We start from the raw sequence: 24,734 nt of genomic DNA on the forward strand, positions 1-24,734 counted from the left end.
ATCAGTAACTCCTCTAACAGAATCCTCCCGCCCATTCTCACACTTCGTCTTCAACCTTTTCGTCTCTCTCTTGATCGATCAGAATCCTCAGTTTCCGATTTCACTTTCTCTCTCTAACTTCCAAGAAAAGAGAATGAAGAAGATACACTCTCTCTCCTCTCATCTCCTCCTCCTTATCACGTTAACCGCCATAGCTACACCTACGACGATCACCACCGCCACGACGATCGGAGTCACCTACTCAACTCCAGCTTCAATCTCCACCACCGCACAACTCTCGCCGGACAGAATCGCCGCTAAAGTCGTCTCTATGAGCATCCCGGCGGTGAGGCTCCTCGACTCAAATCCGGCGATGATTCGCGCCTTCGCTTACACAAACGTATCCCTCTTCCTCTCCGTACCGAATCCACTCGTTCCTCTCCTCGCTTCGAACCGTTCGCTCGCGATGCGTTGGGTCTACCGCCACGTGCTTCCGTTTCACCCTCGCACCAAGATCTCGATCATCTCCGTCGGGAACGACGTGATCTCTTACTCGCCGGACGTATCTCCGTTTCTCCTCCGCGCGATGCAGAACGTTCATCAATCTCTCGTGGATCTTAGAATCTACAAGATCTCTGTGTCGACGACGTTCTCGTTCTTCAACATCGTACCCACGGCGTTCCCACCTTCGTCGGCGCAGTTTCAACAACCTAACGGCGAAGTGATCATCAGACCGATTCTTCAATTCCTCGAAAGAACCAACTCGTCGTTCTTGATCAATCTCTATCCCTACAACATGTACCGGTCTAGCTTCTCGATTCCGATTGGGTTTGCTCTTTTTGAAGAGTTCCCGTTTAATTTCAGAGACGATCTCACCACCGGAGTTAGGTACCGTAATCTTTTCGATATGATGGTTGATGCTGTGATTAGTGCTATGGCTGTTATGGGGCATGAGAATCTTCCGGTGATTGTTGCGGAGACTGGTTGGCCTAGCTCTGGTATTGATGCTAGTGAAGTAGATGCGACGTTGCTCTACAGTGAGATGTTCTTGAAAGCTTTGTTGACTCATCTGAGAAGCGGATCTGGAACACCGTTGAGGAAAGAAGGTGTTTCTGAGGTTTATATCTTTGAGCTTGTTGAGAAAGATGCTAAGCAAGGGATTAGGAACTGGGGGCTTTTGCATCATAACATGACTAGTAAGTACAGCTTTGAGTTCTCGGATGGAGGCAAAGCCAGAAGTTTCGTTGAGCTTTTGATTGGATGCTTTGTGGGATTGGTGATGCTTTACCTGCTGATGTAGGAAGAGAGAGGTACTGTCTCTGTTTCCTCTGCTTCTACTTTTTGGTTCTTTGGAATTGCATCACTTGTTGGGTTGATGATTGGCTTAGGTTTAGATAGGTTACTGCTAAGTTTGCATATATTTGGAGGCTTATCCTTTTGTTTGTGGAATAGAATGACACATTTTAGTTGGAACTTTCATGAACACCAATGAGTGTTTGACATACAACAAAAACTCTTATCTGTGTTGTTTTTAGTTCAGGGAATGTCAATATGAGTCTCACACATTGAAGCTATAGAAGTATGAAGCAACAGTGTAGTCACTGTATTGTGTGCGCTTTGTCTAATCTTGAAACTGATCAAATGAAATGTCTGTTCAATCGTTTATAACAGTAATCACGTGTATACAAGAGTTAAGATGGAGAAGTAGCGGCACATCAAGAATCTTCTGACATGGTATAACATGACCCAATGACCAAGATCATTCTCATCCTTCACCATGTCTTGTGATCTTAGCTTGTGTTTCTGCTGTTTTGATTCTTGAACAAACTCCAAAAAAACACTGTCTTGTGTGTCAGTTTTAGCTCTTTCCATTGGACACATCATAGCTCTTTAAAAATATTCCTTACAAATTAATCTCCAAATGAATCTTGTTTTCTGTTATTCAAAAATGAGAAATTTACAATGTGTTGTCCACAAAATTCTCCTATTAATTAGACCAGATTAGGTATAAGTTTATGTCAATGGTCAGAAAATCAATATCCTTAGTTGCTCAATAGGTACTACCAGTTCCATAAGATTTGCGAGGAACCTTACAAAACCTGGTATGTAATGTGGACTTCCTGAAACATATTGTTAATTTAATCAGAAAACAACTAATACGTTATATATTGCGAGAGCTGATCAACAAATTTCATGACCTAGGTTGAATAGTCAAGACAAGAAACGTTTGCGTCTTACCAAAAACAATTACAGAAAGAAAATTGAATTTATTTTTAAAATCAATTTCATATGAAACTTAACGAAATTCTTTGTGATTAGGAATCAGTATTTGGAGGGTATGACAAGAAACTTTCAAAATCTACCTTTGATCTTTGAAACCGCTAGACTTACATGTCCTGATACATATATATTTGACTTGTGGTTTTTAGATTTCTCATTCTAATAAAAGGATTGCGCGTTGCAAGGATGATTTGACGTCAACATCTTGCTGATCATGTCAAGAACATTATCCATTTCTTTTCCTCATCAAAAGTAAACTAGAATAGTTGTTGTAAATTATTATACTAAAATACTAATATTGAAAGTAAAAGATTGAGACGTGGGTACCGAGTGAAAATTCGTATAAATAGAAGTCTACAGATAATTAACACAAACAAACGCATCTTGTTCTTGTTGTAATTAGTGATTAACAGAACAAAAAAATGATTTTACACAAATCAATTAAACCTATATTGGCTTATGCGTTACTTTTACTCCTAGCGATTTATACCCATATCCAAACCGTTGGTTCAACCACCGAAATCTCTGTCTCACTCGCCAATTTGAAACATAGTTTGGTCACAAGAAGTAAAACGTTCTCTGAGAATGATTTTCTTGTTTGGCGAAGGGAGCTTAGAAGCAGTGGTGGAGGCGGAGGAGGAGGAGGTCGTGGGGGCGGAGGCGGTAGCAGCGGAGGTCGTGGCAGTGGTAGTCGTGGTGGCGGAGGGAGTGGTAACAGCGGTACGAGCAGCGGTTCGAGTAGCGGTGACTGTCTCAAGCATTATGGTCTGTCCAAAAGACTAATATTCATCGGTTTTCTAGGGGGTTTAGTTGTTGTATGGTAATTTGACAATTTTTCTAATGAAAGATTGTATATATTAATTAGTATATATGGTTGTTTTTTATGTTAATGTTTATGTTGTAATATTCCTTCGTGTGGTATTATTCTTTTGTGTTATGTCGTAGGGTTTATGTCCATATCATGCGCATATGCATTTGTGAATTTTTATTGTTAGATTGATTTTTTTGGTCAATTTTCGATAATTTTAAATTATGTACAGTCTTGGCTTTATTTATACGTCAACTGCAATACGAGGAATGAATTAAGGTCAATGCTTATTTGATATGTAAAATGCAAACCGTTGATTTGCTGAATATAGTATATGTGATTGATTTTGGTAGAGGAAACAGTGCAAATATGTAAGGATGTTATAGACAAACAAGTTATATATTTTCACTACCTATTTATGTCGACTGTCAAGTAACTGATTCTAATTTTTTGAATGTCATTTTTGTAACATGATCAAATCTCTCTATCTTTTTTTAATGTATTTAATATTTTGACAAGTTTTATTATGTATACTAAAAATATCATTGTTAACATCATATTTTCTTATATATATGAATTTATAATTATAACATTAAATTATATCACAATTTATATAACCAAAAACTGAGAAAATAATTATATAATTATAAACTTAAGGTAAGAAATTAGAGTGTGCAAATCAATCTTCCAAAGAATCTAATATCATTCCTTAAAATATAAATAAAAAATCTTATAATATTCTATAGATATTTGAAAATAATATATAAAATATCACATATCATACATACAATTAACAAATCAGAGTAGCGCAGCGGAAGCGTGGTGGGCCCATAACCCACAGGTCCCAGGATCGAAACCTGGCTCTGATATTCCACAGGTTTTTGCAAATTTTATTTTCCATACCAAAATAAAACAATCAAATATTTACTAAAGAAAAAAGTGAAAACAATTACCATCATATAATTCACAATCCAATGTTTAAGAAAGCCCACTAACCAATTACCAAAAAAATAGAGCCCAATTACCAAAAAGATAATCAATTTTTTCTTTTTTATCTTGTTTATGCGGTTAGAACTGTAAAATTGATGCATGAGAACCAAAAAGAAGGTTTTATAAGTTAGTTTCTAATTAATTTTGTTATTGTAATGTGTGCAATTATACTATATATCACCTTTTTGGTTTTCAACATCAGTGGTGAGAATGATATGAAAATTTGGAGATGATATAATCTTCATAATATGATAAAAGAGATAACCATAACCACACAAAAAAAATGTATGAACGCAAATCAAAGCCTCTTTGCCTCAATCGTCTCTCTCGCCCAATTGCACATCACCAGAGCCTTAAATCATATCTTCTTCAGCCACTGCCACGTGTCACTCTGACCTTTAACATCCTTTATCTCTTCCCAAGTCCACTTGTGGTTTTTTTTAGATTTTTTTGTCTTCACCATTCTCTCTACTCAGACCTCTCCTTCTTCTTCTTTGATCAAACCTCGAGCTTTTTAACAATGGAGACCAGTATCGCATGCTACTCACGTGGGATCCTTCCCCCAAGCGTCTCTTCTCAACGATCCTCTACATTGGTCTCTAATTCTTCCTTCTCCTCATCCTCCAGCTTCAAGGTTCGTTTTCCTTTGTATATAACTTTTGACTTTACTCAACCACGCACGCACTTGTCACGTGTGAGTACAGAGTAGGATTTGTTTTAGTACTAGTGTTACTGATTGTGATATTTTGAAATAAGCAGCGTTTGAAATCGAGCTCAATCTTCGGAGATTCACTACGATTAGCACCAAAATCGCAGTTGAAATCCACAAAGGCTAAGAGCAATGGTGCTTCAAGTGTTACCAAATGTGAAATTGGCCAAAGCTTGGTAAAGTCTATTCAAAGGCTCAATCTTTATTCAAATTGTGTGTTTTAAAAGATTCAATCTTTGAGTTAAAGTTTCTTACTTTTTAATTTAATAGGAAGAGTTTTTGGCACAAGCAACTCCTGACAAAGGACTGAGAACTTTGCTTATGTGTATGGGAGAAGCATTGAGAACAATAGCTTTTAAAGTTAGAACAGCATCTTGTGGTGGAACAGCTTGTGTTAATTCCTTTGGTGATGAACAACTCGCTGTTGATATGCTCGCTGATAAGCTTCTCTTTGAGGTTTTGTTACATTTTCAAATTAAATTATTTCAGAAGTTTTTGTATCAGAAAATGGATCATAAGGTTTTGCTCTGTGTATTTGTTTTATCTAGGCTTTGCAATACTCGCATGTGTGCAAGTATGCTTGCTCTGAAGAAGTACCTGAGCTTCAAGACATGGGAGGTCCAGTGGAAGGTTAGTTTACATCAATTTAACTGACTATATCGCTTCCTGAATTGTGCGGACATGTTTATCTGAAGAATATGAATATTTGTTGGACAGGTGGGTTTAGTGTTGCATTTGATCCATTGGATGGATCAAGCATTGTGGATACAAATTTCACAGTTGGAACCATATTCGGAGTTTGGCCTGGGGACAAGTTAACCGGAGTCACGGGAGGAGACCAAGTGGCTGCAGCCATGGGAATCTACGGTCCAAGAACCACTTATGTTTTGGCCATTAAGGGATTCCCAGGAACTCATGAGTTCTTGCTTCTTGATGAAGGTTTTCTAGAGTTTTTTGTCTAATCCTGGTTTATCAGGATTCCTTCTTTTGGTAGCTTTCAACTAAGCTCAAAATGTTTTTATCAGGGAAATGGCAGCATGTAAAGGAGACAACAGAGATCGCAGAAGGCAAAATGTTCTCACCAGGAAACTTAAGAGCCACATCCGACAACTCCGAATACAACACGGTTCTTTGCTTTTGATCCATCAAACTTTAATCTTTCTTGCATCTGATCCCCAATGTAAACTTTCTTAATGCTTTTCTTCTTTGTGAATTCAGCTGATTGATTACTACGTGAAAGAGAAGTACACACTGAGATACACCGGAGGAATGGTTCCTGACGTTAACCAGGTTCGTTCCTCTTTTGACACTTTAACCTGATTTCTTCTACTTGTGAATGAAACCTTGAGTTTAACAGTTTACTCTTTTTTTGCAGATTATTGTGAAGGAGAAAGGAATCTTCACCAACGTGACTTCTCCTACAGCTAAGGCAAAGTTGAGGCTGTTGTTCGAAGTGGCTCCTCTTGGTCTTCTCATAGAGAATGCTGGCGGATTCAGCAGTGATGGATACAAGTCCGTGCTAGACAAGACCATCGTCAACCTTGATGACAGAACTCAAGTTGCTTATGGCTCAAAGAACGAGATCATCCGCTTTGAAGAAACCCTTTACGGTTCATCAAGACTCAAGACTGCTCCCATTGGAGTTACCGCTTAGAACCCATTTCAAAAGAGGAAACTGAAATGTATGTTTATTTTTTCCATAAAACCGGATAATCTACTTTTCTCCCTTGGGTTATTTATAAGAGAAGCTACAAAACTATTACCAATTTTTTTAATTTTTGGACAAACTATCTCTATTTATTTATTAAACCAAAACTTCCATAGATCATAATGAAATAAACTATTAGTTAATAACCAAACTTTATTATCATGCGATCAAAAGACAAAAACAATGTTTAAACCGAAATTAAAAGTTTCATGACTTTATTTTTGACACCAATAGAATTTGAAATTGCAAAATAGACCCGCGTAAAAAATGTGTTTACTCCACGCTCATTATCTTCACAACAGAGGAACCATCGATCTTGTGCAAAGCCACAATAGAATCTCCAGTCTTGCAAATCCCCTTCGTCTTCGCGTATCCAATAGCGAATCTTATGGTTTCCTCCGTCGATGATCCCATCGCCACCACCGGAATAATCCCACGGTAAATCAAACCACGCCTCGCCACATGAGCCACCGAGTCCGAGGTCGACGACTCGAAGTCATCTCCCTGAGCAATCTCCGGAACAACAACCGACAATATCGGAACGCTCGGCCTGTATTTAGCCACAAGTTCCGCCGTGTAACCTCCCTTGGTGAGAACGATGATCGCCGAAGCAAATACACTCTGTGCCGTCGAAACANAAACAATGTTTAAACCGAAATTAAAAGTTTCATGACTTTATTTTTGACACCAATAGAATTTGAAATTGCAAAATAGACCCGCGTAAAAAATGTGTTTACTCCACGCTCATTATCTTCACAACAGAGGAACCATCGATCTTGTGCAAAGCCACAATAGAATCTCCAGTCTTGCAAATCCCCTTCGTCTTCGCGTATCCAATAGCGAATCTTATGGTTTCCTCCGTCGATGATCCCATCGCCACCACCGGAATAATCCCACGGTAAATCAAACCACGCCTCGCCACATGAGCCACCGAGTCCGAGGTCGACGACTCGAAGTCATCTCCCTGAGCAATCTCCGGAACAACAACCGACAATATCGGAACGCTCGGCCTGTATTTAGCCACAAGTTCCGCCGTGTAACCTCCCTTGGTGAGAACGATGATCGCCGAAGCAAATACACCCTGTGCCGTCGAAACAGCGGAAGCAGCTAAGCTCTCGATTGGTGATAAAGGTAACGAGACGATTCCTAGGGTTTTCTTGTAAAGAGCGTCGTAATCGATGAACTCCTCTGCTTCTTTACAGATCCTTGACATTGTTAACACGGCTGCCTTAGGGTGAGCTCCAGCAGCGGTTTCTCCGCTAAGCATGACACAATCTGTCCCGTCAATAACAGCGTTCGCAACGTCGGTGGCTTCAGCTCTAGTCGGACGAGGAGATACTGTCATGGACTCAAGCATCTGTGTGGCTGTGACTATTGGTTTCCCAAGAGCATTAGCCATCTTGATCATTGTTTTCTGAGCAAGAAACATCTTTTCGATCGGAATCTCCATCCCAAGATCTCCTCTAGCCACCATGAATGCATCAGTATTCGCTAGAATACTCTCCAAATTCATAACTCCTTCTTGATTCTCCACCTTTGACATGAGCATGATGTTCTTTGAGTGCTCGCCAAGTAACTCCCTGACTTCGATTAGGTCAGATCCTTTACGAACAAAAGAAAGAGCGATGATGTCGATTTTGTTCGGAACTCCCCATTGCATAATGTCCTCTTTGTCTTTCGAAGTCAGTGTCGGGAGATCAACCACAATTCCAGGGAGGTTAACGTTTTTTCTTTCTCCAAGAATCGCAGAGTTCTCGCATCGGCAACGAACAAGACCGAGAGACTTGTCACAGGACAAGACAGACATAGAGATTGTGCCGTCTGAACAAAGAACCACATCACCTGGTTTGAGATCCTCTGCAAGTTTCTTGTAGCTCATGGAGATAAGGCTTGAGTCTCCTTCAATGTTGTAATCAGTTGAGATTGTGATCTCTTGACCTTGCTTTAGCTGTACCGGTTTGCCTTCTTTGAGAAACCCGGTTCGAATCTCAGGACCCTGCAAAACACCAAATTAAAAACCAGAATTAAACCCAAATCCTCAAAGCTGATATACGTATAAAGAAAAATTAAAAATAGTTAAGACGATGTTTTGATACCTTTGTGTCGAGCATAACAGCGCAGAGAATACCAGTGTTGGCCATGGCGGTTTGGAGATTATCGAGAGTCTCTTGATGGTACGAATGAGAACCATGGGAGAAATTGAACCGGGCTACGGTCATACCGGCCTTGAGAAGCTTCTCAATCATCTCCACCGATCTTGATGCAGGTCCAAGAGTACAAACAATCTTCGTCTTTGATCGAAGAGATCCTTTGGTTGCTGGTCCACCAAGTAACATCTCCATTGTGGAAGGAAGTTGAAAACTTTAGAAAGATCGCTGAGAAAAAAGATTAAAAGAGAGTTTCCAAAGAGACGAAGGAAATTGTGAGTTTGCTTGATGGACATTATGATCAACGAGGTCACGGTATTTATAGAAGAAGCGATTTGAGAATTTCCAATTTTGCGTTATGTTACATGTTCGAATTTTTCCTTTTGCTGATTTGGAATAGTACTACTTTTTTCCGAATTTTCCGGTTTGATGTGTTAGTTAATTTCCTTTTCTCTTTTTGATTTTGGCAATTCATATCTTTTCTATTTCGAACTTAACAAATATTTTTGAGGTAAACTTTAAAACATAAATGAATAATGTTAAAGTAGAAAATTGTCAATTTTACATAACGAAATAAATTATCAATCGAATGCCATAAGATTTGAGAAAATGTTAAATTATAAAAAAAAAAAAAAAAAAATGTTGAGGTCAGTTCTCAAATATGAATTGGGCCAAATAAAGAAAAAGCCCACCAAAATCCAAATTCCGAGACGTTGCAACTTTTTTAAGTTACGAACTCCTTTTTTCTCCCAGAGAGCTCTATCGATGAAATCAACGCAACAACAAAAAAGAGTAGAATATAAAAAACAATGAAGAAACCTTATTTCTTGAAAAATCCAGTGTTTTTCTTACTTCTACTCATAACTCTTTCTTCCCTAACTATACTCATCTTCTCTTTTCTTAAATTACCGGAAACACCTCTCGCCGCCGGTAACCACCTCCGCGAACTCCGGTACGAGCTCACCGATGAAGTCGGATACTTCGGGAAGATGATGATCGAAATGCTACCCGAAGATCTGGTTTTCACAGCATTCGTACCGTCCGACAGAGCATTCCGCCGGGATCTAGGGCTCAAATCTAACAACAGCCGTCAGATCAAATCCCTTGCAGACGACGACGACGAAGACGGAGATAACACATACGCCGTCGTGTCGAGGATCATGGGTTTCGCGGTGGTTCCTTACAAAGTGGAAGAAGCAGACATAAGGAACGGAGAAACGGCGTCGTATGAGTCGTTGAGTGGTTTCACACTTAAGATTTGGAGAAAGAGAAATAGTGGTGGATTGGTCGTTAATGGCATCGAGACAGAGAAGATGGGGTTTGTAAAGAGAGGGAAGATCATAGCGCATATTATGAATGGTGTTGTAATGGATTCTGATTTCGCACAGTCTCTTGCTTCTTCTACTCCTCAAGACGAAGATGAAGAACCATAGAAGAAGAAGACCACGACATTAGTCTCTCTTGTAACATACCAAAGGAAAACAAAAAGTTGATTTGACTAAACAGAATATTATTGACTTAATGATCCAATCAAACTTTTAATCATCATTTTATTTTCCTTACATTGGTGATGAATACAACTAATTATTTCGTTTATGTACTTTCAAAATGTTATTTCTGCTTAAAATAGAATGAATTTGGATTCTACAGTCTTCCACAGTTCCACTCTTCATGATTGAGTTGGATTAGTTACAGAATTACTACTATAATTGTAAGTTGACATTTTGTCGCCATTGAGTCTCTTTTAGCGTTTTTATTCTTTTAACCCGTTCTATAAAATAAGCTATTTTCCGTTTTCCTCCCTCCAAGCTATGTTTGGGTTCTGTGTTGTTGTTCTTCGATTCCAACCAAAACCAAGTTTCAATAAGAAAACATTAAGATGACCAAATAAAAAAAGTTATTTCTTTAGAAACCAAACATAAATGTAAAAAAAAAAAAAAAAAATTATCTGAGAAAAACTTAAGTGGGACCCGCTTTTGAGTCTATGAAAGTTTCCCACGTCATCATGAAATCGGGAAAACGTCGCGATCGTGGTAACGAACCTAACATGAACCGTTTAGATTATTACACGTGGTGGTCTGGTTTCTTCTCACTGTGCACCGCGTTACACCAGAAAATTTATTCATCGTCTCTGATCTGCGATAATTCGCCGAAGTGAATTTTTTCAGAGAAAGACGATTACAGACTGAGTCTACTCGCTCTTGAGTCTTGACACGGGTTTGACTTCTGAGTCGTCTTTCTTCTTCTCTCCTTATTCAATCATCCGCGTATTTCAATTTGGGAAACCTTAAATTTTACTGTGATATGGGAGGAGGAGATGTGAGTAAAGAGATGGGAACTTGTTCATTAGCGTATCGCCGTGGAGATCAGAAATTACGAAAGTTCGTGACGGCGAGAAGTACTAAGTTTCTTCTATTCTGCTGCATCGCTTTCGCTTTCGTCACAATCGTTTGCCGATCTTCTCGTCCTTGGGTTAACAGTTCAATCGCCGTCGCGGATCGGGTCTCTGGATCAAGGTGTGTGTACTGTTACACAAAACGTTATTCAAGTTTTTGTTTTTTCTAAATGGGTCTTCTTTGATTTGGATCTCTAAATGGTAAACCATAGGTGAAGACTAGATTCTTTATTAGGAAAGGAAATTTATGGAAAGTTATATTTTTGATGAATTGCTATTAATTAAAAGCTAAGGACTCGCTTTGAACTTTTGTTTTTGCCAGATTCGTATACACTATCTTGGGTTTGTTTTAGAACAAGGAAAGAATCTTCTGAGTTTNTTTTTTTTTTTTTTTTTTTTTTTTTTGTCTCCATTCACTATATAAAGATTTTGTGTTTTTGTTTCTCAGCTCTGTCTATAACCAAACTAGGTGTTCTTAAGCTTAATGAATATATTAGGTGTATGAATGCAGAAGCTATAGAGATTCTCTGTTTTGTAGTGAATGAAATTTATAAACTTTCTATGGTAAGCTGGTGGTGAGTGGTGTAATCATTTTTGTGAATATTTAGCCCTGAACCTGAAAATTGTATCTTGCTATGTTAAGCTAATCACATGGTACATACTATTATTTGCATAAAAGAAAGATGCATATGTAGGGTATGTGTAGGGGTTACTGGGTTAGGACTAGGCCTCGGCATAAAAACCGTACCCGAATACCCAACTCGGAACCCGACCCGAAAAACCGGGTTCGGGTTGGGTATGAGTTTGCCTATAAAACCCTATTGGGTTCTATTTTCTAATACCCGTGGGTTCAGGTTAGGGTCGGGTAATACCGGGTATCCGTTTGGGTACCCATTAAACCCAAACATATAAACATATTTATAATATTTATCATTAATATAATACAATTACCCCAAAATTATGATTATAATTTTGAATATTTCATTTAGTTTTATACCTAAATATCAAAAATAATCAAAATATCTAAAATATTTTGTTACGTAAGTCAAAATTTAACTAAATTTATTTAAATTTAATTATATTTTTTCGGGTACCCGGTAGTTCGGGTACTAATCTGGTTCTAAAATTTGTAACCCAAACCGACCCGAACCCGATAGTACCCAAACCGAACCGAACCCATATATCTAAAAATACCCAATGGGTTCTATTTTTCTAAACCCGTTTACCCGAACCCGAATGGGTTACCCGAATGCCCAGTCCTAACTTAGGACTAATGGAGTGGAATTTTCTGTTTAGGTGGTTGGCCTGTTGAGAAAAATTTTGTTCTTTTTTGTCTAATTTAATGGGTTTCATATTAAATCTGCAGGAAAGGTTATACACTTCTGATGAACACATGGAAGAGATATGATCTCTTAAAGAAGTCTGTTTCACACTATGCATCATGTTCTAGGCTTGACTCTATCCACATTGTATGGAGTGAACCTAACCCTCCTTCAGATTCTCTTAAGGAGTATCTTCAGAATGTTCTGAAGAAACAATCAAGAGATGGGCATGAGGTTGAACTGAGATTTGATATCAACAAAGAAGACAGTTTGAACAACAGATTTAAAGAGATTAAAGACTTGAAAACTGACGCTGTCTTCTCAATAGATGATGATATCATATTCCCTTGTCATACGGTAGATTTTGCATTCAACGTTTGGGAGAGTGCTCCAGATACAATGGTGGGGTTTGTGCCCCGTGTGCACTGGCCTGAAAAATCGGTATGTTCACTTTTTATTGTTGAGTATCCTAAAGAAGCTTCTTTATCAAATAACAGTACCAAAATAGTAAAAATGTTTCTCTTCAGGTTGTTTGCTATTAGGGACCTTTTAACTGATCTGAAAATCATAGATCCCTCCATTAATTAAATTAAGTAGTTAATCATCTATCTTCCTCCATCCCTATGATCTAACAGCTAGTATTACTATTGAAAGAACTCTGTACATGGTGTTGGAATTGGTTATATCATCTTCTTTCATCATTTAAAGAAACTCAGCGTACTACGTGAAAGTTGACTTCAATTTTCTGCAGAATGATAAAGCCAATTACTACACTTACAGCGGGTGGTGGTCTGTTTGGTGGAGTGGTACATATAGTATGGTACTCTCAAAGGCAGCCTTCTTCCACAAAAAGTACCTCAGCCTTTATACAAATAGCATGCCGGCATCAATCAGGGAATTCACAACCAAGAACAGGTTCCTTATCACTTTCATTACCTCTTTGTGTTTTTTTTTTTGAATTCCTGAATGTGATTAAAATGTACTCCACCTAAGTGTGAGCTTTATCTAATAACAGGAACTGTGAAGATATTGCAATGTCCTTCCTGGTCGCAAATGCTACAAACGCTCCTGCTATATGGGTGAAAGGTAATTTTAAATCGCAGGCCACTTTGAGAACCATGTATTGCCATATGATTCTGATAAACTTTGATGATGAAGAGCATATCCTCCTCTTTTTGGCCTGTTTTTGTAGGTAAAATATATGAAATCGGTTCAACTGGAATTAGTAGCATAGGAGGGCACACAGAGAAAAGAACGCACTGCGTAAATCGGTTTGTAGCAGAATTCGGGAAAATGCCGCTTGTATACTCTTCCATGAAAGCCGTGGATAGCCGCAATTTATGGTTCTGGTGATTTGCTTCTTTCGCATGGTGGTACATTTCTGCTTTCTCTTCCACTGGTTACTAGTACTACTACACTTTCACGTTCTAGCTATCGATGGGTTTGACGCCAAGTAAGAGTTCAAAACAGAGAACTGATCTTACTTTTACGGGAAGATAGAAGATAGAGAACAAGAGTTTAGAATTGGTGGCTCATGGGGTTTCTCACAGCATCTTACAGAGAGAGATAGTAGTAGCCTAGTGTATGGTGTACCCTCATTGTACCTTTTGTAACATTGTAACTTGTAACATCTGATGTTGTAAAACTATTGTTGTTGTGCTAAAAAAATGAGTTATGTATTCATACACTGATCGTTACATGCATACAAAAATTTCGGTAGTGTTACATCTGTAGATAGTATTCGTTAACCGTTGTGTCAGTGTCTCCCATTGCAACCCAATTGGTTCCAGAACTCTCCCAGAAAAGTCTTTGCAGCATCTAGACTCGGGTAATACGGTGGCTCCATAAACACCTGAGTCAGCGAATCACACGACTCGTGATTCGCCGCTGTTCTATTCGCATTAGCCTCCGCACTCCCCATCATAGTCGCCACCAACTTCTGGTACCCGAAAAAGAATCTCTTGGCCGCAGACTCCACCGCCTGCATTCCCTGAAGCAAATGTATCTTCTCGTACTCTGTCTTCCTCGAGTAAAGCTTCATTGCTGCCTCCTGCAACCTCGGACCTCCGGTGGGATCCACCTCAACTTCAAGCACAGCTGGCACTTTCTGTCTCAGCTCTTTGGACATCTTAGCCATCTCCACTAACCCTTTTGACCAGAAACAAAACGCGTCGTCTTGAGACGTGGATTTGATCTGTAACTGTTTCTTCACCTTCAAGAAATCTTCAGGATCCATCAGAATGTGTAAATCTTCGATCTCTGCCAAAAGCTTCCAGATTCTCTCTAGCAAGTACACGTCGAAAGAAGCTTTCTCGAACTTTCCATCTTCGATAGTCGACTCGATTCGGTTTAAAAGATTCACAGAAACGTAAATCCAAGATTCAAGAATCTGATGGATAGTGTAGAGCATTTGATTCTCTTGGTTCTCGATGTGATCGGAGTAAGGATTGTTCTTGAGGCTGTGTAACTCCTCCGGGCGACAAACGGCGTCGTATTGAAGATACGGTTTTCCGGCGAGGTTTGGCTCTCCTAAACCGAGCGTATACTTACACCAACGCATCTCATTCTCGATCGTAGACAAAATCTTCTGTCCAATGCTCTCCGATGTACGACACGTGGCGATCTCCGAGAGCAAGCTCAACGAGCTCCAGCCGTTGCTGACCGGAGCAGCCGATACGTTCTCGTTCCCGTCGTCGTAGTAGTTATCATCCTCGCAGATAGCCGCCACGAGTTTGATCTGGCTCGTGGAGAGCGAATCCAACCGTCGGATCCACTCGCGGCGGTTTACGTAAGGACGTGTGTCAGAAGCAACGGTGAGGATTAAACGGAAAGTGATCTCGAGAGCTTGAAGAGATGGTTTGAGAACTGGCTCAGAGATCCAGCGAGGGTAATCGATAGAGGACCAGAGGATTCTAAGTTCAGGCAAACGGAGGTAAAGCTCGTAAGCAGAGCAAGCGGCGGAGGAGGCGGACGAGATTGGAGATGACACTGAGGAGAGCTTACACGGCTCCGGAATGGTGACGTGGAGCTTGTTGGGAGATGGCATCTTCCTCCTCTGTAAATCCAAATCAGCCATTTCTATTAGTTTGATGAATATAAGAATGAGGAGGATAAAAATGTTTTGTATATATATATATAGATGGAGAGATGTGAAGAAGGAAACGGATAGGAAAAAAAAGAAGAAAGACGTCATTATGTGGAAACACACATACTCCGTTTGAAAGTCAACGTACAACAACGGCTGTTTCCTGNTTTTTTTTTTTTTTTTTTTTTTTTGTGTCGGTTTTATAATTTCTTTCTATTATTTTGGAATAGTGGAAATCTATTTTTCTCTTTTATTTACGTATATTGACGAATACAATTAGTTTATTAGTACATACGATACGATACGTTTTCCTTATTCGTATGGAATTATTCAAAATCTTTCTTGATTTAGAAATTTTCTTTTCTCCTTTATTTAAACTGTAAATATTCTATTGCATTCTTTTTCTCTATACATAAACAATACTGTAAACATAAAGTTTGTTCATAAATTACCGGATAATTGCCGTTCCATACAAATTAATGAAAATATAAACAAATTATGTGGAAAGAACAACTTAAATAAGAAGAATATTCTTTGTTTTCTCAATTTTAATTGTATTTATTATTTATTTTAATAAATAAGTTTATTATAACCATTGCATATAATATACTTTATATTTTAGGAAGATCAGATATTCTGTTCAGAATCTAGCTACTTAAAGAGTTAAGACTGCTCATATTGCATTGTAGTAATATTTCATATACAGATTTAATAAATTTATTGATTAGATATTTGTTATAAATACGGATAGGAATGGATAGTGAATCCAATTAGTTGTCGCACTCATTAAGTAATGAGGTTTGGTCGGAATCCGTATCGATAGCGTTTAGGACTTTTGGGGGAAGAGAGTGGAAAGGGTCTTCTAGCGCTAGCCTTTGACTTTGGTCTTCCTCTTTTGTGTAAACTTCAACATTCCCGTATGTTACGTTTCAATTATAAAATCATCTTAAACAAAAATTGTCGGTGTCGTCTTTATTCATTACTAACAAGGAAAAATAGTACTATTGATTTGGTTTATTAATTTGAAAACATCCCCATCTTCTTCAATCTTTGAAAGTTATTTGTTCTTATCGTATCTACTTAAAAGCAACAGATCTTTGAAAGTTATGCAGCTATACCACATACAGAAATATTCAAAATTCTATCTAACTACATACCTTTTAATTTTTTAACACATTCTTTAAATTTACAGCAATAAATATCCAATCTTAATTAAATAATTACTTTTAGTACATCTAGAAAGTGGTCTATCCCATTCCCATCTAATTCAAAATACAATATTTAAGGGTTTTATAATATACTGTTTTCTTCTTCCAAATCTATCATACTCAACAAATGGTGTAGGCTAAATATATACTTAACTTTCAGAAATTAAATTAGAGTATGGTCGGTGTCATATACTTTTACTGTATCTCGTAGCTTCGACTTTGGAGTGGTTTAATTTATGGTAGGATATATAATAGTGGACACCTTAGAACGTGGTTTCAAATGAAAGGTTGTCCGTAAATTGGTTGGAGTCTTAAGGATATGTAAAGGCAAAACGTAGGTTATTGAGTTTTTTTTGTCTCACTAATCATATTGGAATTAAGGCATGAAAAATATTACACTAAAACAATTATTGACGGTATAAAATAAAATATGACTGGGACATACAATGTTCCATAATCCTTGACTTCGAATTGAACCAATAAAGAGAGAAAAAAAGGAAAATTATTGCTTAGCTGTTGTGATCTGTGAACACTGAACATAAGTCATCGGCAAAAGTTGTGGTTATTGAAACGAATGGGAACACATTCAATTGAACTATGATCCAATAACGGAATTGGAGAAATCATCATATTGGAACAATATACTAATTTTCCTTTCGTATAGGCCACCTGTCGTATAGACAATATACTAATTGATAAAGATAAAATGTACAGTCGACAGGTCAACAATCCCATTCTATACACGTGCACATCCACACATGTACTGATGTACATAAGTTTTATTGTGTGTGGATCGGATAAGAATCCACATTAGGATGTCACACATTCGTCTCATGACGTATATACTCTACACATTATCATGTTTTGTGCAATGATTTTGCCAGATTGGTTGGTTACCTAAAATTTTTACAAAGCATTAGTATATATCTCAAGAGAAGAGTTAAATAAATTTGGGTTGTAACCCCAACATCATGCTCCGGAACCTTACATTTTTAAACATATGTCCTAGTTTGACGGGATCTACAAGTTAATTTACGGGAACCTTACATTTTGAAGACAATTTGTTTCACGAGCGAGAATTAAAATATGATAAGTATATGAAATATGTAGCTATATATTAAAATTAATAACAAATGAAATAGTAACCCATAATAATTCAAGAATATATGTGAAACAATAATTATTTATTAATCTAAAATTTATTATTGTATAAAATAAATATAAATTATAACAACAGTTATTACTTATTTGTAGTTGATATAAATAATTTAAATCAAATATTTTAATCGACACTAATACTTATTTTTCTAAACGATACATTTTTATATCAGTTATAATAATTAATGTACATTTTTTATATAGACATTGGTTTTTAATTAATAGATGTGAATTACTTGCATCAATATTTTAAAAATCATTTAATTAAGTGATGTAAAAGAATTGTAAGTAATAACCGCACGACTCCAACTTCTATCAGCTAAGTCGTCACATCGTGGACAAGGGAAGTGGGTGAAGGTTGGTGCAAGTGTCTTCTCTTTCGACTATAAAACTCAGCAGAACAGAAGAACTGGGTGGAGAATGCACAAGTATGAGCGGCTTGGGAATGGATTCCCACGTTTAGTAGTTGTCCACTTAATTTACAGAAATATTCAAAATAAATGATACAAAATGATATATATATATATATATTTTTTTTATTTTTTTTTTGTAGTGATTGATAATGTAATGGAATCTCTTTATATGCAGAGATATTGGTATAATTTTGCTTATATTTTTCTGCTTTCCCCACCTTGTTTCTTCTCTTTTATCACAATCCAAACTATCTATCTTTTTTTTTTTCCAGCATGCTACTCAAATTGATTATAAAAAATGAAAAATTGTCATCTTTTGTCAGATGCCTTTTGACGAAGGACGTTGAAGACTCCAAATCCATTGCGCAATATATCAAAAACTGGCTAGAGATGTCTGGATACTCCTCCAATATTGGTTTCAACCCTTTCTAAGCATATGTTGGCTAATGTTTATTAAATTGTTAATACCTAACATCATACTTTATATTACATATGGTTGAATTGTTTTAGAAAATTTTATATGTTAGGTTAAGTTCCAAACAATATTTTGTTTAGGAAAAACTATGAACTTACACTTGTTTGCTTTGGAATTTTTCACTTTTTGTTGGTCAATAAATAAATAAATTTCACTTTTTTTTCCGACTCAATTATCTCCACCCTCGTTTTTTTGTCGGATTCAAAAACCGTAGACATCTCCTCGCGATATCCTTCCCAGAAAAGACCTTTGGCCTAGCAATATTGAAGATGAATATAATTTTTAATAGATCTGGTATTTTTAGTAGATCTGGTATTATTTAGTAGATCTGGTACCTGGAACGATGCGATGATCCTAATCGATTTATGAACACCTCCCATTATCGTCCAGGTTGTTTTGGTGCTCGACGTCTTTGTTTTGTCGGCGATGTCATCTGTCACTGTATCCCTCCACTTGGATACGTTACTTCCGTCATCACCGTTTCTGACTCTAGCGGAGTTGTGTCTATTGGGAGCATCCTCCCCGAGATTGACATTTTTAGTGACTTCATTTTGAGATTTTGATTTGAATTTCAAATTTCAAAAAGTTGTAAAAAGAGAGAATAAAAAAGTATCCGAGAGAGAACCCTAAAATGTATCAAATGTGAAGACTCCAAACCCAAATCAAAAAATGGCTAGAGATGTCCGGATACTCCTCCAATATTGGTTTCAACCGTTTGTAAGCATATGTTTGCTAATGTTTATTAAATTGTTAATACCTAACATCATACTTTATATTACATATGGTTGAATTGTTTTAGAAATTTGTATATGTTAGGTTAAGTTCCAAACAATATTTTGTTTAGGAAAAGCTATGAACTTACACGCATTTGCTTTGGAAATTTTCACTTTTTTGTCAATAAATAAATAAATTTCACTTAAATGCTATTTTTGCATGAATACAAATTAACTATATCATATATAAATTAAAATAAACTAATATAATAATTATAGTCACAAAATCGAAATTATATATATGTAGCTCTCTATTACTAAAAGCAGCAAATGAGTGGACATACTATGCACAATGTCAATTGGCAATTGATAGCATTTTGTATTGCTTCACCTAGCTCTGGGCATAATAACCGAATCCGAAACCCAACCCGAAGTAAGCAGTTCGGTTCGGATTCGGATAGGGTAAAATACTCGATCGGATTTGATATTTCATGAGATCGGATACCCGATCGGGTTCGGGTAATACCTAATACCCGAACCAGATCCGAAGATACCCGAACATAATGTAAAACCCATTAACCCCCTAATCCCTAATTCCCTTTTCATTTTTTTGTGTTTGTCTATTTTAGAACTTATTATAGCCTGTTCGACTACCAAACTTCAAAATCGAGGTTACTTTTTTGCTTTTACAAAATAAAATCAGATATTAATCTCATTTGTTCAAACTGGAAACCCTAAATCGAATAGCATCCCCCCCTTCATCTGCGACTTCACGAAGGAAATCACAGGTTTGTTCTTTGATCTGCAACTCATCTTCCTTTGATTTTTTTGATCGTTTAGAGTCTGATACTGCTTTGATGTTGTATGTTTCATCTTGTTTAGAGTCCGATACTGCTTTAGTGTGAATCCGATACTGCTTTAGTGTGAATCCGATACTGCTTTTAGACTTAGTGTGAATCTACAAACTCCATTGACATGATTACTGCTTTGATTTGTCTGAAACTGCTTTGTACTTGTCTTAGTTAAAATTCGTATATGGTTCTCTGTTTATATGATTTGCATACGGGCCTTATATGATTACTTTGAGTCTCTGACTTTACTATCTCTGTTAATATGATATGCAAATGGGTTCATCAAACCCAGTGAACGAAGTTTATACCGATGATGAATTAAACGATGAAGAAGAAATGATGACACCGAGACCGAGAGCAAGAGGAAAAAGGAAACAAACTCAGGGAAGTGGATCTGGTGGTGGCACTACTGCTGAGCAAACCAAGACACCAAGGACACTAGCACCAAGGTCTGGTGTATGGACCCATTTCACAAGATTAGCAGGCAGCCGTAACAGGTGTAAGTGTAACTATTGTGGAAAGGAATTAAGATGTTCAACAAAATCAGGGACGAAGAACTTGTGGAACCATCTCAAAATATGTAAGGCCTACAAGGCATGGGAAGAAGGTCAAGATGCTACAGGAGGACAGCAGGTGATTAATAAGGAAGGAAATATTCAGTATGCAAAAGTCCCTGAGCATGTTTTCAGAGAAGCACTTAATCAAATGTTGGTGATAGGAAAGTTGCCATTGTCTTTTGTAGAAGGAGTGGCGTTAAGATTTCTTTGATTATGTGAATGATTTAATACATGTTTCTTATACACTTGATGTAATCAATCTTATCTATTTGTTACGGCTTTAATCAGTCTTCTTATATGTAATTCATTTAGGTTAACCTCTATAAACCGCATTCAAGAAGGACAGCAACAAGAGACATTGTGAAAATGTATGTGGAGAGGAAGGCTACTCTTAGGCAATGGTTTTTGGCTAATAATCAAAGAGTCTCACTCACCACTGATATTTGGGTTTCTTCGGTAACATGTACTTTTTTAAAAACTAAAATTCTGATCTTAGCTTTTTATTCTTAATAACCTAGACTTACTGTTATTTTTTTTCTTATAGGTTCAAGTTACATGGTTATCACATCACACTACATTGATAAACAATGGCGATTGAAGAAGCTAATCATTGGATTTAAGAATGTGGGAGATCACAAAGGTACGACGATTGCAAACACACTTCTAGAATGTCTTGCTGAATGGGGGATAGAGAAGGTGTTCAGTGTCACTGTTGACAATGCAACTGTTAATAGCAATGCTCTGAGTCAGTTTCAATCAAGCTTTTCTGAGGTATCAAATGATTCTCTGGTTATCGATGGAGATTTCATGCATCTTAGGTGCGCTGGTCATATTATAAACTTGATAGTGAAGGATGGATTGACTGAAATCGATGCTAGTGTGGTTGCAGTCTGTAATGGTATCTCATATGTCAGGTCAGGACCAAATAGAAGAAAGGCGTTTCAGCAAAGAGTTGAAAATGGTAGGTTCTCAAAGGGTAGTATGCCACTAGATGTTTGCACAAGGTGGAATTCTACGTATTTGATGCTGACAAGGGCGATTAAGTTTAAAGGAGCATTTGATAAAATGGAGTTTGAGGATAAGCTTTACAATGATCACTTCTTGGAGACTGTTGATGGCGTAAAAAGGATTGGACCTCCTTTGAGTCAAGATTGGCGTAAAATTGAGAGGTTAGTTAAGTTTCTTAATGTTTTCTATAAGGCTACATTGGTAGTATCCGCCTCAACTACTATGAATGCACATCAGTGTTATGGCGAGATAGTTAACATTGCTGTGAAGCTTCAGTTACTTTGTGCTACTGGGGATAGCGAGGTGAAGTTAAATGCTGAGAAAATGTTTCAGAATTTGATAAGTATTGGGGTGGGTTGAAGAACATTAACAGGATATTGATTATTGTTAGTGTTATGGATCCGAGAAAGAAGATGCAGTTTGCAAATTTGTGTTTTGAGGAGTTGTATGGGGTAGAGACTGTAGAAGCTAAGGCAATGAAGGATTCAGTTAATGCTATAATGCGTGATATGTATAGTGATAGATATGCTGAAGCAACAGCATATGCGGAACAAACACAGTCTCACAGCTCATCGCAGAGTAATCGAGAGAGACATCAAGACTTATTTGACTCGGATGATGTTTTTGATGGATACAACCCGATGGAGCAGAAGTATGATACATTGCTCAAAACTATTGGAGTTAGAGATAATAATGAACTAGATACATATATGAGATAAGAAGTTGAGAATCCAGATTTGATGATGGGAGTTGAGTATGATGTACTCTCTTGGTGGAAGGTCAATAGTGCAAGGTACCCTGTTTTATCTCAGATGGCTAAAGATTTATTTGCAATGCAAGTGTCATCTGTTGCTTCTGAAAGTGCTTTTAGCACTAGTGGAAGGATAATAGATCCCTACAGAAGTTGTCTTACACACTACATGGTGGAGGTTCTGATGTGTACTGAACAATGGTTAAAACAAGACATAAAGTTTGAATAAAAGGTGCTTACAAATGCTCAAATTCTTGCAGAAGCTGAGTTTGAAGATGAGCTTCAAATAGGTTACTTTCTTATCTCTCTATGCCAAGTTAAGTACTTACTTACAAGTTACAGTTTGTAATGTTTGTTTGTTTATTTTCAGAGTTTGAATGTGAAGAAGAAGACTCTTGAGCATGTTACATGGCAGAAGAAAAAGAGGATTAGAAGACTGGTTTACTTGTCTAATCTACTTGTTTCTCTCATTTTAACTTTATCTACTTGTTTCTCTCTTTTAAACATCAGAATTTAGACTTGCATTCTCTTTGAATCTTTTAAACTCTTTACTCTTTAAGACTTTCAATTCTGAGTTTCAATCTTTATGTTTTTTGATATTTAAGTTATATGCTTCTTCGGGTATTTTGGTATGGGTTCGGGTTTTTGATAAGGATTTCGGATATTTTTTATCAATTTCGGATAAAAATACTCGTTATCCATCGGATATCCGAAATTCAGTTCGGATTTCGGGTGTATCCAAAAATACCCGAACCCGTTCAGATTTTATCCGAACTCGACCCGGTTATATAAAATACCCGATCGAATTCTATTTTCATATATCCGAAAATCCGAAAATTCGAAGATCCAAACCCGATCGGGTTCGGATACCCGTATGCCCAGGACTAGCTTCACCCTTAATTAAGGTTTTCATCTACTGAACTAACTTTATACATTGTAATCGATATAAATGACAATGCTTCTAACATCTGAATCAATAATAATTTATGACCAAAAGCAAATACAATTAAACATCTATTGAGTAATATTTTAACTATTCTAATACAATTAAACATCTATTGAGTAATATTTTAACTATTCTAAAAGTAGTTTAGCTTTGAGATAGCAATGTTGAGTGCAAAAGACATTAGGGGACAAACCGGCTAAAATTATTTTATGACTTTGTATTCCTCAATCAAAATTGAGAAAATAAAGCAAATGAAATTATTGACAATATAACTTACTCTTTCTGTCTCATAAAGATTGATGTTTAGAATATTTTACATATTTTAATAAAACAATGATTATTGAGTTTAAATATATTTTTTCCTTTAACTAAAGAGATATTATTTAATTTTAAACCAATAACAATTCAAAATTTTAAATATTTTCAATAATTATTTCTTGAAATTTATAAAATATCAATCTTTGTGGGACAAAAAATGTCACAAAGGACAAATCATTATACATATTAGTATATTACATAGTATATATCTCAAGTGAAGAGCTTAATTTAATTAATTAGGGTTGCAACTCCATGGGAACCTTACATTTTAAATATATGTCACGGGATCTACAAGAAGATAAACTCACGGAAACCTTATATTTTGAAGGCATGTTTTCACGAGAATTAGCAGAGAAGATAAATACATATGTTCAAAATTCATAAAACTCTTTTAAAATAAAGTAAAATATTTTTTATTAGGTATATTTTGTATCATCATGCATATGCATTGTGTGTGTTCAGCTAAAGGAGTATGAGATGGATGTGTATGTGTTTGTAGGCTGTAGCCTGTAGCTAGTCATATAGACACATACCTGATCTTCATTTCAAGTTTAATAAAATACTATTTCCAACTTTAAAATTTTCGCTTACTTGGGACTTGGGAGGGGGTTTTGAGATCTAACGTAACGCGTATGTTCTGGCGTGAAAAAAAAGTTATCATCAGATTTTTACGCGGAGAAAACATGCTGACTTTTAAACTAGGGACCCGAGGGGTGACCCAATCTGGTGATATCGGACGTTATAAAGCAACACGTGGGCCGGGACTTGCTCTGCTCAGTCTAATTAAGTGTAACGTGTTGGAACCAAACCGTGTTGATGGCTGGAACCAGAGAGCCACGTAGATATATTACAGCTACACATCTCATTGGCTTTTCTTCAGCGTCCAATGTTCATGGCTCTCTTTCGTTGACTA

The 24,734-nt window shown here is 36.9% G+C and overlaps 8 protein-coding genes, 1 long non-coding RNA gene and 1 other non-coding gene across 11 annotated transcripts; 7 read left to right on the forward strand and 3 right to left on the reverse strand.

Annotated features, from left to right (window-relative positions):
• On the forward strand, positions 64 to 1,283 carry LOC104791871 (glucan endo-1,3-beta-glucosidase 2-like). The gene has a single exon (XM_019246539.1). It carries the CDS (start codon positions 134 to 136, stop codon positions 1,277 to 1,279), a length of 1,146 nt encoding a protein of 381 aa, XP_019102084.1. The 5' UTR covers positions 64 to 133; the 3' UTR covers positions 1,280 to 1,283.
• On the forward strand, positions 2,682 to 3,083 carry LOC109133349 (glycine-rich protein DOT1-like). The gene has a single exon (XM_019246379.1). The coding sequence runs from the start codon at positions 2,682 to 2,684 to the stop codon at positions 3,081 to 3,083; it is 402 nt and encodes a 133-aa protein (XP_019101924.1).
• On the forward strand, positions 3,865 to 3,936 carry TRNAM-CAU. The gene has a single exon. It is a non-coding gene; the product is annotated as a tRNA-Met (tRNA).
• Positions 4,252 to 6,541, forward strand: LOC104791872 (sedoheptulose-1,7-bisphosphatase, chloroplastic-like). Its single transcript, XM_010517866.1, has 8 exons — positions 4,252 to 4,691; positions 4,817 to 4,942; positions 5,037 to 5,222; positions 5,315 to 5,396; positions 5,484 to 5,705; positions 5,792 to 5,892; positions 5,985 to 6,056; positions 6,142 to 6,541. The coding sequence occupies exons 1-8, from the start codon at positions 4,341 to 4,343 to the stop codon at positions 6,418 to 6,420; spliced, it is 1,419 nt and encodes a 472-aa protein (XP_010516168.1). The 5' UTR covers positions 4,252 to 4,340; the 3' UTR covers positions 6,421 to 6,541.
• On the reverse strand, positions 7,208 to 8,854 carry LOC104791873 (pyruvate kinase, cytosolic isozyme-like). 2 transcript variants are annotated; one of them, XM_010517868.1, is made up of 3 exons: positions 8,696 to 8,854; positions 8,571 to 8,641; positions 7,208 to 8,470 (listed from the first exon to the last, which is right to left on the reverse strand). In XM_010517868.1, exons 1-3 carry the CDS (start codon positions 8,814 to 8,816, stop codon positions 7,208 to 7,210), a joined length of 1,455 nt encoding a protein of 484 aa, XP_010516170.1. In that variant the 5' UTR covers positions 8,817 to 8,854. The 2 variants fall into 2 exon arrangements, with proteins under 2 accessions (XP_010516170.1, XP_010516169.1); XM_010517867.1 differs by having other exon boundaries at positions 8,571 to 8,854.
• Positions 9,272 to 10,597, forward strand: LOC104791874. Its single transcript, XM_010517869.2, has one exon. It carries the CDS (start codon positions 9,431 to 9,433, stop codon positions 10,052 to 10,054), a length of 624 nt encoding a protein of 207 aa, XP_010516171.1. The 5' UTR covers positions 9,272 to 9,430; the 3' UTR covers positions 10,055 to 10,597.
• On the forward strand, positions 10,688 to 14,021 carry LOC104791876 (glycosyltransferase family 64 protein C4). Its single transcript, XM_010517871.1, has 5 exons — positions 10,688 to 11,137; positions 12,383 to 12,779; positions 13,090 to 13,253; positions 13,354 to 13,424; positions 13,531 to 14,021. Exons 1-5 carry the CDS (start codon positions 10,926 to 10,928, stop codon positions 13,689 to 13,691), a joined length of 1,005 nt encoding a protein of 334 aa, XP_010516173.1. The 5' UTR covers positions 10,688 to 10,925; the 3' UTR covers positions 13,692 to 14,021.
• On the reverse strand, positions 13,999 to 15,468 carry LOC104791875 (nematode resistance protein-like HSPRO1). Its single transcript, XM_010517870.1, has one exon. The coding sequence runs from the start codon at positions 15,412 to 15,414 to the stop codon at positions 14,095 to 14,097; it is 1,320 nt and encodes a 439-aa protein (XP_010516172.1). The 5' UTR covers positions 15,415 to 15,468; the 3' UTR covers positions 13,999 to 14,094.
• On the reverse strand, positions 18,731 to 19,520 carry LOC104791877. Its single transcript, XR_768968.2, has 2 exons — positions 19,013 to 19,520; positions 18,731 to 18,931 (listed from the first exon to the last, which is right to left on the reverse strand). It is a non-coding gene; the product is annotated as an uncharacterized LOC104791877 (long non-coding RNA).
• LOC104699150 (zinc finger BED domain-containing protein RICESLEEPER 2-like) lies at positions 20,515 to 22,525 on the forward strand. The gene is made up of 4 exons (XM_010414488.1): positions 20,515 to 20,952; positions 21,111 to 21,261; positions 21,343 to 22,109; positions 22,169 to 22,525. The coding sequence occupies exons 1-4, from the start codon at positions 20,515 to 20,517 to the stop codon at positions 22,523 to 22,525; spliced, it is 1,713 nt and encodes a 570-aa protein (XP_010412790.1).

This window comes from Camelina sativa, chromosome 6 (assembly GCF_000633955.1).
Source record: "Camelina sativa cultivar DH55 chromosome 6, Cs, whole genome shotgun sequence".
Classification (NCBI taxonomy): Eukaryota; Viridiplantae; Streptophyta; class Magnoliopsida; order Brassicales; family Brassicaceae; genus Camelina; species Camelina sativa.